The sequence below is a fragment of the Danio aesculapii genome, chromosome 5, assembly GCF_903798145.1.
Source record: "Danio aesculapii chromosome 5, fDanAes4.1, whole genome shotgun sequence".
NCBI classification, from domain to species: Eukaryota; Metazoa; Chordata; class Actinopteri; order Cypriniformes; family Danionidae; genus Danio; species Danio aesculapii.
The window spans coordinates 60,833,866-60,851,708 of record NC_079439.1 but is presented as its reverse complement, the minus strand read 5'-3'; the positions used below and the strand labels follow the sequence as shown (position 1 = coordinate 60,851,708).

General features: G+C 34.8%; 1 protein-coding gene across 1 annotated transcript in view; it reads right to left on the bottom strand.

The window, feature by feature from the left end:
• The window catches only part of man2a1 (mannosidase, alpha, class 2A, member 1), a 140,421-nt gene that overhangs the window by 15,781 nt on the left and 106,797 nt on the right, over positions 1–17,843 (bottom strand). The window contains exons 17-20 of the mRNA XM_056458605.1: positions 13,918–14,051; positions 11,110–11,251; positions 5,886–6,019; positions 3,945–4,136 (exon numbers count right to left, since the gene is read on the bottom strand). Coding sequence (XP_056314580.1) covers positions 3,945–4,136; positions 5,886–6,019; positions 11,110–11,251; positions 13,918–14,051 — 602 coding nt within the window. The remainder of the gene's footprint in view (positions 1–3,944; positions 4,137–5,885; positions 6,020–11,109; positions 11,252–13,917; positions 14,052–17,843) is intronic.

The window sequence follows — 17,843 nt, the reverse complement described above, 5'->3', positions numbered from 1 at the left end:
GCTCAGTTTGAACTGCACCAGATCGTCTTGACCATGTCTACATGCCTAAATGCATTGAGTTGCTGCCATGTGATTGGCTGATCAGAAATTTGTGTTAACGAGCAGTTGGACAGGTGTGCCTATTAAAGTGGCCGGTGAATGTATATATCCAAGCTAACTACATACTTAATGTAAACACTTCTGTACAATAAAAATGAAAAATGATTTACTTAAGACGCACTGTGTGCTGAATATATGCATCATTTTCCCACAAAGCTTCAAAGGAAACCTAAATGAGTTCACATCAGACCAATGTTTGAGTTTCTAAAGGTGTTACACACACAAATTTCTGAACATCCGTCATCGCTACGATGGTGTCACATTCGCCACATGCACCCAAACGAACTTGTGGACACGTCGAGTATAAACCAGGCTTTAATGGCGAGTAAATAGTGTGTAGTTTTTCATTTTTGGGTGAACTATCCCTTTAAGAATCTGTTGCATGTTCTTTAAAATGTCCAAATATAACTCACAGCCTGACAAAATATTAATAAATCTAATTTTGTTTTTAACTTTTCCATTTTTCAATAGCACTCTCATAGTTGACAAAGTTGTAATAATCTCAGCCACATCACAAACTATTAAAATCAAACTGACGATTTCTAACAGCTTGTTCTAAATTCAGACGTAATTAGTTCTGGAGTTAAGAATAACTACCCATTATGCTTTTATGAAAGCGTTCAAATTACTTTCAAGTCATGTGTTCGTATGCCATTTCCAGAAACAGACAGTTGTTTTCAGACATTTCCAGTTCAAGATATACTATGTTTTGAGATGACAATGAAGTCTTTTATCTCAAGCATCAAGGAAAATTGCACTCCACATGATAAAAAGCCTTTAAGCATTTAAGCCAGCATGAATCATATCCTCCTAAAATTTTTCCAAGTGTCCTAAAGCCCTCTTTTGAACAGTTCTTCTCTTATCCTGTCATGTTAGAATATTACTATTCAGCCTGATGAAATGGAAGCCTCAAAAGTCAATCTGGAGGTCAGTAATGTTTGTGGTCTTCTTAGGAAGTGAGCCAATTACAGTACATCCAAAACAGCTATCAGTTTCCTCTTTTAACCACTCTAGAATAGTGTTGTGCAAACTATGGTGCACAAACAGCCCATCAGGAAGTATCATCCAGCCTGCGAGGCAATTTAAATTATTACATGATTATTAATAGAGTAAGGTTTTTAAAAAAATTTTTAATTATTAATTTGATGTAATATAAAAAACATCCAATAGATGGCGTATGTATAGGTGTTCAGTGCGTAATATCAATGTTTTCTCTTTCACATGCTGTTTCATTCTCAACTCCTTATGTTCAGTTATTGATACATGACAAACAGGGCTTAATGTGAGTAATTACTAAGCGCTGCTTTTTGACAGTTTTTACAATTATTTGGAGGGGGGCACCCAAAAGTGTTCTTGGAGCTTTAAATGATTACAGTTGAACCAGTGAAGTGACATGGAATGTTTTGACAAAGGTTTTGGCTCCTTTTCTGGACATTGAATGTCTCAGGCTGGACGACTGCTGTTTTTAGAGGATGAGAGAGCTCTTGGATTGCATCTAAAATATCTAAATTTGTGTAGTAAGGGTATTAAATGAACGAAAAAATTAAAACTAAAATTTAAAAACATTTTCATTAACTGAAATAAAAATAAAAACAAGAGTTTTTTTGTTTTTAAACTAGAACTAACTGAAACTACTGTGTGCATACAAAACTAACTGAAACTAACTAAAATTATAGCAAAAACTTCCCTCACTTTCATTTTTGAAAATGTATTTAAAGGTTCAAGACACCCTGGAGTACTTTTTTTGAAACTTTAACAGATTTGTGTGTGTTGAGCATCAGTTTAGACAACGTTATCACTTGTCAGTTTTAATTTTGGGGGAAAACTGGATAATTTTGAGCTTTTGTCAGCTAATTTTATCTTCCGGGTTTATAATAATTTTTGGGGCGGGGTCAAAATAGCTGACATATCGCGAATCTGCTAGTGAAGTGATGATGCATCGGTTTTCTTATCCTATGAGAAGACCCTGCTTCTTAATTATTCAAGAGAGCAAGTGCAAGCACGATGGCAAGGCAGACCTGCCAAGCTCTGAGACCGAATGACTGGGTGAGACTGCACCTGCGCACGGCAAGCAGTATTTAGCCGTTTATTTAACACATTTGTGCCAAATAATGGGATTTATTTCTGTATTAGTGATCGCGATCGCGAATGAATCTTTTTTTTTAACCGGAACTAAAACTAATGAAAAATCCAAAACTATTATAACCTTGTTCTGGAGAAGGTCTCAGGGGATTGAAATAAAATGAGGCAAGTAATTAATAACATAATTTTCATTTCAGGGGGAACTAATCCTGTCATTGTCAGAATCTTTGATAATAGGAGGCATTATAGCAAACAATGAAACATATCGCTCATAAGGTGCCTACAGCCTCCCCTATAACTAGTTAGAACTAAATCAGTATATAATACAAAAAACTTAAATATTGATTTAGTAGAGATCCAAAATTAAACATTAATAATGCTATAAAATCTGATACAATTGAATTTGATGCAATGATAAGAATAATCGCATCTAAATATACATTTCCAAAAGTAATCACATCAACAAATAAATTACCAAAAGTAAGTAGATCAATATCAGCCAAAGAAAACAGTAGTTCCTAATCTGAGGTCACCAAAGACTTATGAGGGGTCGCTCTATTTTGAGGACTGCAAGTACAAATGAAATGGACACCATTTTGATAATAAACTAAAATATTAAAAGATAACTTTACCATTTTAATAGTCATTAAACATGCATCTAATTACAATTACTTGAAAAACCAGACGCTATTATCTTCCGTCATTTTAATTCAGATTTAATTCATTATATTTTCATTATAATTATTCATTTTAATTCAGACTGTCTGCTGTTTTTGTTTAGATCTTAAAATTAGACTGAACTTTTATGCAAAAATTTTATGAAAATAAACATATTGTGAAATAAAGAAGTCAACCATTTGTAAGTCAACCAAGCAACTTTAAAATCTGGCCATCATTGTTAATGTAACTTTTTTTCATCTTTATGCACGAAGAATCTAACTAAGGATCCGAGAATCCTTGTATCAATCTTACGTGTGTGTTGCTTCAATAAAGCAACCATTCATTTGTGTTGTGTTTTATTTTCATTTGTTTATATTCATTTAGTCATTTATATAATTCTCAGTATATCCTTTTATTGATCATTAGTAATGATTTGATTATTAGTATTGATTATATAATTATTATAGGTCATTTTATTATGTTTTTATATTTTAATATTAATATTTTCCTATAATTATAGCTTTATTATTATTATTTCATTTTTCCCTAATGTTATAATCTTATGACTGTGAATTCAAGCGACACTTGTTTTCAAGCCTAAGAGATGAGAGAATGTCTCTATTTCAAAGTCTGTATTGTCTCTGGACAATGTTGTAAAGCAGTAATTCTATAATAACACTTGTTGGATTTATCATGGTCAGACAAATTCTGAGCATTGAACCTACACAACTAAGATTATTCAATAAACTCTGCTCTTTCTTTATCATCAATACTTTGCCTCCTGCTTCTGCTCCTCTCTGGTTTTCTCAGTCAACTCCTATATTGATAGGAGACTGTTAATTCAGTTGAATACTGGTTAACAGAGTTGGGTATTGGGCGGCTCTGCTGCCTTGTTGTCTGGATACTCAGAAAAACAGACATTTCCTGACAAGATCTGGCATCCTTGGCTATTATTTTTCTGGCTTGAAGAGTGTGATCTAACATGCATTTGCACATGTTATTAAAACCTAACAACTGACCTTTAAAATCTTGCCTGCCTAGGTTTTGTAAGGCCTGAGGGGTCATTAAGGATTATGAATGTGAAATAGAAGATAGAGACGTACCTTAGACTGTATAGCGCGCAGGTTGACCAGATGCATGTCGCAGGGGAAGGAGGCTTTCAGAGGGCTGTAGGGAACCACAGATGGAGCCTCCAAATGCTGACTGACTGCCATTGAGATGAGGGGATGGTTCAGGTACATGTACGACATGTGGCTCAGGATAGACGGATAGCTGTATGGCGCCGTCGCCTCATTCTGGGTCAAATACAGGACAGTGAAGCATTAGCACAGACTCATTCGTTTCATTTTAAATCTGGAAACTATGTAAGGATGTGAATTCAAACACTTCTGCATTAGCACATATTGGGTTTTTAATATGACTGTCATGGTGTGGTAGAATTCCAAAGGCCTTCTAGGTAAGCAAGTTAATCTAAATTAATCTCAGAATGTTTACTGAAATATATATACAGTGTCGGGGAAAGTTACTTTTGAAAGTAATGCATTACAATATTGAGTTACTCCCCAAAAATCTAACTAGTTGTGTTACTTAGTTACTTTTTGTGGTAAGTAATGTGTTACTTTTGAGTTACTTTTGCATTACTTTTTCTGACCTGGCTGAGGCTCTTTCAGAACTTGCAGGGGTTTTTTCTCTTAAAGAGAAGCTCTGCAATCAACAACACACTCTATAACCTTCATTTTCCTTCATTTAGCGTAGTGTTAGCTATACATGCTGTATATCCACATTAATGAAGGTTTTAAAGCAATGCGTTTGCTACTTTTTTCTTACTTCTTGTTTCTAGTCCAAATATCTAAAAATTCTTAAATCAAGAAGCATTTTCAAGACAAGCAAAAAATTCTTGTCTTGAAAAAAAGTATAATATAATAATAAGCCAAAATTAGGTGAGTTTTTCCTTAAAACAAGCACAATAATCTGCCAATGGGGTAAGCAATAGGGGTGTCAAAATTAATTGTTTCTTCGGTGGACCGCGATGCAGACACGGACAATTCGGTATCGGTTCAGTAATGATCATAACCGGTTATTATGTACTGACGTCATTTATCTCATATGCGCTCTGTTGCGAGGGAGGCAAGCGCGGGTATTTACAACACTACAGGCGCCAACTACTTAAAAATTTCACTGTGTGTGTGTTTTCTGGAGAGTCTTTCACTGGCACTTACAGCAGAAGCCCCTATTTCTCTGCGATTGAGGGAATGAAAGTACTCCATTTCTCTCTCTCTCTCTCTCTCTGTGGCCCATTTCACCTGCTGGCGTGACTTTCCTCTTGGCTGCTGGCGTGACTTTTCCTTCCCTCTCTTTTCCTCTCGGCTGTATGCATTCCTGCGGCTGTACCTGTGCATTTTCGCCGGACCCAACCAGATTTCATGCGGCGCGGGAATAAATTTAATAATAAAGCGCGGGAGCCGTCGGTAACTCTGGTGTAAACTTAACAGGAGTGGGCGGTCTCACAATATCATTCCCGAGCGAGCGTGCGAGCAAGCAGGCGCGCGTGGCGTGTGTGTGTGTGCGCGCGTGCGTGCGTGTGTGTGTTTGTTTGGTGCTGTCTATGTTTGTGAAGGTGTGTGAATGAAAGACAGTGTGGTGCTGTGTGTCCATGTGTGTGTGTGTGTGTGTGTTTATACAGACAGCTTATTATAGCCACCCCCCAAAATTCAACACTGTGTATGGAAATTATCGTCAATGCACCATGATGCACCGAAAAATCTAACTGAACCGAATCGATGGCATGATAATCATAACCGAACACCTCTAGTAAGCAAACTAATAATTATTATTTTTTACCCCATTTTCTCAGTTTTCTGACAGGAAACAAGATTTGAATTTAGCAGCTGATCAGGTCAAACACTGAACGTTCTAATCACACCGTGAGCGTACTTTGCAGAAACCAGCCAAGACTGATCAGACCGCTGTGGTCATATGTGCCAAAGCTTTAATAAATGCACATTAGTTCTGTTTTAGCTCAATCATCTGTCCGTCCTGATTACCTCTTCCACAGAGATCCTCTTCTCCAGCAGCAGGCGGAAGGAGTTGGCGGTGATCTTGTTGTCCAGCACTCCCTGACCCAACCCTCGATTATCATCCTGATTGAGCCTGCGGTCCATTATCACCTCCAGCTGACCTGTGGAAACCACACCAATGAACTTTAGCAGGACATCACACGTACTTCATCGAAACACTCACTCATGACATGCAGAAATCATGTGTGAATCTCACGTTTGAGCACCATCTATTTTTATAAAAATAGACAAAACCACACTTGACAGATTGTATTTTATAGACAAAAGCACTTCATAGTCAACCGTGGAGTGTTTTTACCACCAATTCACCTGAAGCAGTGCTTTATTTATTATTTATTTATTTTTGTAAGGCCGTGTATATTTAAACAAACCTTGGAGGATAGTTGTTAGTCACTGGTGTGTTTGATTGATAGGCTGTCAAATAATTTTGCTGCAGCATTAGGCTGGCACATGGTATTTATTCATCTAAGAGGGATATCATCATTATAAGGAGCTTTTTATTGAATAAATATAAAAATGTATACGTCCTTGAGAATACGATGCTGGCACATTTTCCAGGGGAGGAAAGCTGCATATTGTAAAAATTGATGTGCTTGAAGTAATTTTTGTTTTATGAGTACATCAGCATACCCAGCAGGGTCCAAATGTCTAAAAGCAAAGTACATAAATGCTTCTGTTTTGTGCTTTTATGTGATCAGCATAACAAGATGAGTGAGAACATGTCTAGTAAACTAGAAAATCTTGGTACTGGGTTTTCCTCCTTTTAGGTTATTTGTGCATATCATGTTCACCAGCATACATAAACTGACACAAGAAATCTTGCAATCGGTGACTGAAAGTTCTATAACACAAAGCATCCCTCCAACAGCATGATATGTATGTATATTTATTTTTTTTTATATATGTAAATTTAAATATGAAGAGTTCTGGTATTTTCTGTTAAAAATTCTTTAGGCTACTGTGTACTGTGGGCTCAGTAATTTCACGTTTATGGCAAAGAATAGTTTTTTCAATGCCTTTAAAGTGAGATAACTAAACATAATCATGTGAGGCTGAAAAAAAAGAAGAATTTTAGGCTAAATATGTAGGCTAATGGATGTCTTCAGTGGTGTGCGAACAACACTGTTTCCTTATCCATGAAAGTAAAGGAGTAAAGCAAAGAGTTAAAGTAAACTAAGGGAAAGTAAAGAGGCCGAATGGAGGAGGCTCGCTCTTTATCCTCACTGCAGATGGTCTGTTTAACTGTTTTCTCGCCAGTGAAGCATTCAGTTTTTCCACTTACAAAGTCAGCCATGTAAATAGCAAATGCGCCATGGCGTGATGCAACTGACTCTTAAAGGGAATGAGAGATGACACTCTTGATTGGTTTAATGCATGTTATGCTCAAAACACACCCATAACTCATAAAGAGAATAGGCACAACCCTGTTAGACCATGCAGAGGTGTCAATGGCTTCTTTTTTCCAGCACTCGTCAGAATATTCAGAACTTAATTTAATTTATTTTAAATAAATTGAAGGAAATGTCCTTTTTTAGATGAACTACCCCTTTAATTTAATTGCACTCATATTTGAGGGTATTTAAAGAAAATAAGTTATTTGACCTCAAAAACTGATCATATCCAGTTGAACTAAAACTGTGCAGCTGTGTTGACTGAATAAGAAAACTAAATGTTGAAATTAGGTGTTATTGTTTAAGATTTGTTTGTTTTACTACTTGTTTGTTGTTGTAGTACAAAATAAAAATGTAAAGTTCCACTAACTTTAGTTGAATGAGTTTACTTAAAACATTAATGTATCAACACATTCAAATAATCTGATCTTCGGTGTCAAATGATCCATCAGAAATCATTCTAATTGGTTCTTAATAATTTCACAACACGTTAGTTTAAGTAACAACTCACACCACTTACTACTGGCTTATTACCTGTTTATAATTAAGATATTAACTGTTCATTAGCACTTATCAAATATGATCCCTAATCCTACCCAATACCTAAACATATCTATTACCTTTACTAACTAATAATAAGCAGCTAATTAGTAGTTTATTGATATATATATATATATATATATATATATATATATATATATATATATATATATATATATATATATATATATATATATGTATATATATATATATATATATATGTATATATTAGTTCTGTCAAAATAAGTGTGTTAACGCGTAAAAAAATTTTTACGCAATTAACGCAGTTGCAGGTTTTTTTTATTTCCTGTTGTGGCCGACGTGTGTTCAATGTGCAAATAAGTATGGATAAGACCAAGGAAGGACTTCTAGAAGGAAAGTTTTAAGTATAAAATAATTAAAGTCGCATTACCAAGCTATCCAGCATTTCCTCCAGAGTTTCATCTAATTTTGTATGTTTCATTTTTAATCTTTCGACTTTTGTTTTAATGGAATTTGATACCACATGCCTAATGGAAAGAAAAACCTCCGGATTCCGTGACTCGGTGGTTCTTTAAGCTAATCAAAAATCGGTGTTTACATTGTAGATTCTTAATTAGAGTATTATCTTAATCATATTAAAACCGGAGTATTGGTGCCCATGTAAATGTACTCTAAAAGTGGCAGAGGATGTCGCAAGAGGACAGCGCATTCTTCGGCTATGATTCCATGAGCCCTTAAATATTTCATTAGTTTGACGTGTTTCCTCCCTTAAACGCAACTTTCGTAAAGTGTCTGCTTCAGGTTGCTGTGTCAGAATCCTTGCTTGTACAATATAGCCATACTTTAGAACGCTTAGTTTAAGCAAATTTGATGAACGCGATCGTACATGTTAATTAATCTGAAGGGAGTCGCGCGCGCTTTGTGTGTGTGTGTTTCCTAGCAACAAGAAACGCCTAAACATTGCCGACGGTGTATCCCTCAAAGTTGTTTAGAATTAAATGTTTAGAGATGGTGTGACCAAAGTCCCTGCAAGAATTAGTCTTTGGTGTGACTCAACGCGTACCTGTGGGTGCCTTTGATGTACCCCTTGATCCTTCTTACGTCCTTGTCGTAGCACCAGTGGCACCAAAATTTGTCACTGAAATTCATATGCTGATTCTGTGATTCTGACTGTTCTCACTCTCAGGTCACATCATTCAAAAGAAAAAGGCCACATTGTGCCCTGATTTCGTCAACAGACTGGACTGTCTTAACTGGCTGAATATAAAGGAGGACTAAACAAAATTCTTTCTACTTTATAATTAATGTTCTCAACTCACAGCAATACAACTCTTTAATGAGTGCAATTGTTTATATCCATTACTTTATTATTATAAATTTCCAATTTCCATATTTGCAACGCCTGTTTTCTGGCATTTTTCTGCAGTCCAGTCAGAACCCAACATGGAAATCATTTTTGTTTGTTATTGGCATTGATTGTTTTGAAATTCAAATGTCATTTACATGCCTGTGTTTTTATTTCTGTAATAAATATGGCTGTCAAGCCAACAGTTTGAGGATCTTGATGGTTTATTGCAGGTATGTTGTTTACATGAAGAAATCTGTTACAAGTTAAACAAAAATTCTTATAAACATATTTATAATTATAATTATATATTTATAATTTATAATAGTTTTTTGTCTTGCGTTTACATTCATTTTACGTTTGAATAGGCCAAAATACAAGTTTCAGTCTTTTAAATGCGGTTAATTAGTTAATTGACAGCACTAAAATATTTATATATTCTGTCTGGTTCTCAAATCTGATTGGCTGATAGCCGTGCGATATTCTGCAATAACAGCACTCGTACAGCCTCTTCACCCTTGTGTATTACTACGCCCACATAGAGTTCAGCTGTTGGACAATGTATGGACAATGAATGTAGTTGTTTAGATTGCAACTATGCAGTTAATTTATAAGGATAGTGCCTATTTTAAATATTTATCATTTCAGAGATTGGCGGCCATTAGCCTGTCATACTGAGCAGAGCGAAGATGGTTGACCATCCGCCACAAGATGGTGACAGAGACGCATAATAGGCCATTAGGGGGGAAAAACTCAACGTAATTTCAAACTACAGCTGATCAAATCATTATAAATCAGGTAAGTGACATTCTAAGTCAATTTCTCTCTCTCTCTCTCTCTCTTGTATGTTGTAGTGCTGTATTTATTGCGCAGTAATCTGGTAGTGTTTTCTTTGATTTGTTTTTTTTTCTGGGTTCATTGTTGTGATCTCCTGAATGCAACAGAGAAATACTGCCAAATCTCTGTAGACTGATGGCATTTCATGTCTTTCAGTCTTACAATATTAAAATGTGAGCAAAATCACCTGTTTTGTCATCACTTTAGACATTAAAGAGAATCATTCAAACACTAGCTCTAAAGTGACGTTGGTGAATTAGCAAACTGTTTCTGCTACTCTGACCATTAGCTGCAGATGTGAATGAATGGCATAAAAAAATAGGATTTTTTAAGTTAGATTTTTTTTTATACACATGATCATGCCGTTGAACTGCTGTTTAAACACAATATCACACTCGTAGCAGGGATGTGATATTGCTCATATATATATATATATATATATATATATATATATATATATATATATATATATATATATATATATATATATATATATATATATATGTATGTATGTATGTATGTATGTATGTATGTATGTGTATAATATAAGTATACCATAGTACATACAATATTTTTAGGTAATTCAGTAATAGTTTGACAGTAAAAGTTAGACCATTTCTTATCATTACCAATGCTGATAAAAGCTGGTCTGCTTAATATTTTGTCAGCAATTGTACTTTGTAAAGATGTTTTCAAAAGTTAATATTTTTACTGTCACTTTTATGATTTTGATGCAATTTTGTTAAATAAAAGTATTCATATTAAATGAATAAACAAATAAATTAATTAATTAATTAAACAAATCTCACTTATCGCAACATTTCTGAATGGTAATATACATTATAAATGCATCAATTAACATTTGAATAGTTATATTCAAGTAATAGAAAAATTCAGATATCTAAGCTTTTTAACTCAAGCATGTGTGTGGCCATTATTCCTTAACATAATACATATTTCCTCTTTTGTTCAAACTTCTGGATCTTTGATGGCCTCTCACAAACATGGGGTAAACCCAAAGATCTCCATTAGTGTTTACTTGAGGATTCTGAACAAAAGGAAAGCTTGAAGCACTTGTGAGTGAGTGAAGACTGACCGCTCTTAAGGCTGGCCGCTCCAAGCGACTGTGCGGTGAGCAGTGAGAGTCTGGCGCTGGAGTCCTGCAGGTAAAGCATGCTGGTCATGGGGTAGAAGTTTGCCTGCAGGGGGAGTTTAGCCATGGTTTTCCTCGGCTGCACCTGGAAAAACAGCCCAAGGCAATTTGAACACTGCAGGGAGGAAAGATTCCAAATTCTCCTTGTTCAGACAATTGCAAACATGGAGTGTGGGCATGTGGAGACACTTCTCTGAAAGAAAAACACTGTAAATTGATGAGCTCCAATGTGTGTGTGTGTGGATGTGACTTGGAGGAAAAATGGATTGGATATTCCACTGTTTTTATTCATGAGGCATTTGTTTTGTGAAGCCAGTTAATTAGTTTGGACCGAAGAGAAGCTCTTAATCCCGGCCAAGACCAGGGAAACATTATCAGCTAATTAAATGCCACGCTAATACTCCAGCATGTCAAGAAAACATGACAGAGTGATTTAAAGTGACACTTGTTTGTTTTGGTCAGCCCTACAGCGCACACTCCAAACTTTTTTTTTCTTTTTGATTAATTATTTGTCAAGTGAAATGAAAAATAAACTGACATTTTCATTATGCCATCCAAAAACAACCAGACATTTTGACACTATCAAACGAAATCAAACTAGACTGTCAAAACAATCACTTCGAATTAATTAACTAACTCCGGCAGACTGCTTTGTTGATTAGTGTTACTGGCCAGTAAACAATATTAGTTCAGCTAGCAATTTGTATCCACAATTTGAGATCACGTATTTAAAAGAACACCCCATTTTCTTGGGAAAAAGCCTAAAGTTAAACAGTTTTTAAAACACTTTTAGCTTAGCTTAGCACAAATCATTGAATCAGATTAGACCATTAGCAATAAATAATTCAATAATTTTCCTATTAAAAGCTTGACTCTTCTAAAGTTACATCGTATATTAAGACCAACAGAAAATTGTACGTTTTCTAGGTCTACATGGCTATAAAAATACTCAAAAATAGCAAAGTTCCTTGATTATTATTACACCAGGAGAAGAGCATATTTTCTAACCGTATCGACCTATAAAATAGCAGCTATTCATTTTCTTTCATTGTCTTAGTATGCAAGTACAAAAGAATCAAGCTATAAGTAAGAAAGCTATATGCTAATGGTCTAATCTGATTCAATGATTTATGCTAAGCTAAGCTAAAAGTGCTCCCGCCAGACCCTGGGATCAGCTTAATGGATTGAAAAATAGTAAATCAATTGTAAGAGACTTGTAAAATGAGATTACGGTGGTTCCTCGTTATTCGAGGGAGTTACGTTCTAAAAATTACGCAATAGGCGAAATAAGCAAAGTAGTCAGCTTTATTTTTACAATTATTCTAGATGTTTTAAGGCTGTAAAACACCTCACTACACTATTTATACACTTTTCTCAGACAGGCATGAACATTTTCACACTTTTCTCTCTTGTTTAAACACTCTCACAGCTCAAACTTTCACAGAAAAATAATTCCAGTATTACAGAATGAAACCAAAGATCAAAACCTGTTCTCATGCGCAAACATTCATCGCTGTCAGCAAAAGGCTCAAACAACTTTTTAGCTTTTAAAGCAAAAGTGAAACTGCGAGGGTGTGAAAGATGAACCGCGTTATAGCGAGGGACCACTGTATTTCCAAAAAAAGTGAAGTGTTTCTTTAACTTCAGCAACATAATGTGTCTCGTAATTAAATGTGCTTCACTTTCATTCCGCTGTGTAATCTTTTTTCAGACACTGATGAATATTTGGTTTCATCACACTTGTAGTGTGTGACCAGCTAATAAAAGCAGCTTCTGTTCATTCATTTCCTTTAATTTATTCATAAAGCTGCACATGCAGACCAAAGTGCTGTACAAACAGCACACACACACACATATCCACACAAAAAAACAATACCAATTAAAATATTAGCACTAGCACAACTCTTCAAACAGTGATGAAGAGTTCATATTACAGAAATGTGCTTTTTGGCAATAGTGGGTGATGATTATATTATGATATTTGTTTACTGTAGGGAAACAAGGTCAAAATTACTCCTTTTTTCTTTAATATTCATACATATTAGTCTTTATATATGCATGTACTTATTGTAAAAGCTTGGGATCAGGAAGATGTATGTGTATGAAAAACAAAAACTCTGCAGCATTGTTTAATATTTATACAACTTCAAATAGCTGTTCTCTATTTGAATATATTTTACATTTTAATTAATACCTGTGATGGCAAAGCAGAATTTTCAGCAAGTGCTCTAGTTTTCTTATTCACACAATCCTTCAGAAAAAACTCTAATGTGCTGCTTCTGTCCAAAATGTGTCTAAAAATACTATATTAAATTAATTTGTTACTCTTTTAATCAACGTAATGCATCTTTGCTGAATAAAAATAATAATCTATTATTAAGTTTTATTATCTTTATATTTTATCTTTATCTTTTTATTTTTATTATCTTTATTAAATTTAATCAATGCACATTTTAAATATTAAACATCTATTCAATTGCTAAAAATATTTGTTATTTAAATAATCACTATTTAATTAAAATGACTGATCTAATGTCTGACTATAACATCAAAACTAGGCCTGAGCAAAAAATAAAATAGTTTACTATACAGGTCTGATAATCAAAAAAAAAACTGAGAATTGAATGAAACTGAAATGAGAACTACCGAATCAGAATCAAACTGAATCAACACCCAGCCCAAACAAACACCATGTTTGATGTGATGAATAAGGGCAGAATTACAGATTAAAAACAGTATAGGGTTTCCTACCTGGTAGCCATTGAGGTCAGTAAAAAATCGATCCTTGCTGTTTAGATCTGAAGTTATCCTCATTGCAATTTCACGGTTGGTTTCACCTCTTATATCTACAGTGTTACAGATCTCCACAGACTGACCCTCCACACCTATGAGAGAAAGAGTGGGGTCAAAATGGACAAATGAGTACAGGCAATCTGTTTCCTACAGTGCTCCAATTTTTGTGTCAACTCTCAAAGAGCATCAACTATTTAAACAAGTCATATTATGCCATTTACATTATTAACTTCCTTAAGTGGTTATAATGAATAGAAAAACAGGCTGCTTTTGTGTGCCTCCAGAATTTTAAGATTCTGTTATATAAAACTAAGCAAATGGCACAAAGTTAGCTATTATTTAAATTGTCACAGATTTCCTTTAGCTAGCAAGGACACTATTCACATAATTTCTGCATCATCTGAGTGAGAAAGCAATCGTCTGCTGTGCGATACCATAAGTTCACTGCATGGCAGAGTGTGACCTACTTTAAGCGAGTCATGTGACATTATCGTAACACACATTCAGCCAAAGCCTATTTGAACAAGGCTACAGTTGTTGAAATTGTAACTTGTTTTTTCATGGTGCATTCACACCAGATACGGATGAAGCGTTAAGTGTGAGTAATTTGCATGTTAAGTCAATGTACAGTGTAAAGTCAATGTAAAAACGTGATTAGACATCCTACGGCACTATTCGCGCAAATTACGCGATTCGAGCGAATGACAATTCATGGGAATTGAACGCTTTTTGGGCATTTGATTAATGCATGATTAGCACAAATTGCACGAGTTGACAAATCGTTATTTTGTCGGCGCATTTGCATTCGCACCATGTTAACCAATCAGAAGCTTGCTCTAGTAGGGGCGTGGTTATGACGTAGCGCATGTTGCTGGTGTCCTGAAGGGAAATTCTCCTGCAAACATAAGATGGCAGCTCATCAAATTGGGGCCGGCTCAGTCAAAAGTACTGCTAAAAGGGTCCGTCATCCAGGCAGAGCGCCAAATGAATCTACGAAATTTTTGAGCCTTCCTAAAACGCAAAGCGCAGCTACTCTCTCAATAAATTCCATGTCAGTCATTTTGCAGCAAAACTGGAGTCTCCAGGCAAACAGTAGATTAAATCTTTTTTTTTTACTTCCCCAGTCCAGACCAAAACGTAAAGGGGATAGAGATTTTTCTGTGTCTGGCCCAATCTGCCCCATGAAATAAGAATGGCACCATCACTATGTACTTTTAAAAACTTACCATTTTGACCTATTAATATTATACTAATACTTTTTGTCGATTGGTTTATTTTTTAATATATATCTGTGTTTGTATCGTTTTTTGCTACATTTTTGCTAAATATTACTCTGTCTTATGAACAACACTTTTTGTTCAGTCGTGTGGCTGCTTTTAAATGTGCTTTATAAATAAATGGACTCGGCCTTGAACTGAACGACCTCCTTTTCCCATGACTCGAATCTGCATCGTGCGAATGAAGCAAGTAAATCAAAAACTCAAAATGTTCAAACATTCAATTACATGTGAACAGCACAATCTATTTACACAAGCCACATCTGGTGTGAACGCCCCTATTGTTAAACATATTTAAACAATTTTGTTTATTTTGATCATCTAGAGCAGTGTTTCCCAACCCTGTTCCTGAAGGCACACCAACAGTTCACATTTTCAACCTCTCCCTAATCAAACACACCTGAATCAACTCATCAGAACATTAGAAGAGACTCCAAAACCTGAAGTTAATGGGTAAGAAAAGGGAGACATCCAAAATATGTACTGTTGGTGTGCCTCCAGAAACAGGGTTGGGAAACACTGATCTAGAGAGTCACTTGTGTATCAAATATGATGTAGTAAGCTTATTTTCACAGCAAAACAACACAAGAAATGGTGCAAATCTTGTGCAAATTCTGAAAAAATAGGCACCAGGAGCCATGAGGCTGAAGTGAGTGTTAATGAGCGTCACCTGTGCACCATACCAGCCACAAGTGCCACTCATTTGTTTATGTGAGTGCAGCAGTTGTCAGTAAAGAGCTTTATTTTTTGCTTTTACTACTGCTGCTTTACTTTTTTATTTGGGGTTTTGACTTTTTCATCCTTTTAAGCATACAGTCTTAACATTGGTACACTTCATGGTAATGAAACAATATAGATTGTCTACTGTATGTACAGTTGAAGTCAGAATTATTAGCCCTCTTTTGAATTTTTTTCTTTTTTATATATTTCCCAAATGACGTTTAACGGAGCAAGGAAATTTTCACAGTATGTCTGATAATATTTTTTCTTCTGGAGAAAGTCTTATTTTATTTTTAAGTCTTGTTTTATATTGGCTAGAATAAAAGCAGTTTTTTAATTAAAAAAAAAATCCTTTTAAGGTGAATATTATTAGCCGCTTTAAGCTATATTTTTTTTGATAGTCTACTGAATAAATCATCGTTATACAATAACTTGCCTAATTACCTATCCTGCCTAGTTAAGCCTTTAAATGTCACTTTAAGCTGTACAGAAGTGTCTTGAAAAATATCTAGTAAAATATTATTTACTGTCATCATGGCAAAGATAAAATAAACCAGTTATTAGAAATGAGTTATTAAAACTATTATGTTTAGAAATGTGATGAAAAAAATCTTCCCTCCATGAAACTTGAGGAAAAATAAACCAGGGGGCTAATAATTCTGACTTCAACTGTATACTGTATGTATAGATACATTATATTCTACATTTATATTGTATATATTATAATATAAATACAATTCTGTATGTGCTTTGCTTTAGAGGAAGTTAATATTCTCTGTACTTCGCCTCTCATCCTTAAAGAGATAGCTCTTCCAAAAATGAAAATTCTGTCATAAATTACTCACCCTTTAATTGTTCCAATTCTTAATGATTTTTGGAATAACCTTTCATAGTATCTGCTTTTCCTACTATGGAAATTAATGGTTGCAGGTTTTCAGCTTTCTTTAAAAATCTTCTTTTGTGCTCAACAGAAAAATGAAAAGCATAAAGGTTTGGAACTGCCTGAGGGAGAGTAAATAGTGAGTACATTTACATTTTCGGTGAGTTATCCCTTTAAGATGTGGCCATCTTTTGAGTTGCTCCAATTAAAACAGATAGCAAAAAAATAAAAAAATAGACAGGATCACGGTAAAGTCAGAGCCTGAACTGAACTGAAGTCAGCGCCAGCAAGATTAAAGTCTAATGTTCAAAGGCAACAGCGGTAAGATGAGGTAGACACAACCACTGCTGTTCGCAAGTTGCCTGCAAGAGCAAACACCATGTCTACACCAAATAAGATGCGTCCATGTTGACAGATTGAGTATGATGTAGAGAGGGCGTAAGATTCAGCAATAAGACAGCACACCTAAAGAACAGTAAGTTATGGACTGTTACTATGTTTTGTATTTTCAGACCAAAAATGTTATGGGCTTCTTGTGTATGTACTTCACTGTTGTACAATGGTTTGAACATATAAAACTGCACAGTGTTTTACAATGTGTTAATATTTTGTCAATAATGTGCATTGTGCAGTTTGTGCTCACCTTCTGTGCCCTTTATGTGCATATTTATGCTGTCTTGTTAGAGTGTTTGTTACTTGAAGTAAAAATGATACTTGATAGTGAAATGTGCAATTTAATTATAACAATTTATTTTATATATATTTGTTCGTCAGAGATATTACTGTATTTGTCTAATTCAGTGGTGTGATAACACTGTGCAGTTGTTCAAAATAACATAATAGTATAATAATATAATATAATAGAAGTTTAGATGAACATATTATAGTAATTATCTATCACTTTATGTATAGCTTTACTCAAAAAGAATGCAACATTTTAAATATATAAAATAAATCATGCAACATTGCATCTTTAATATGACTTTAGCCCAGGTCAGATCACATGA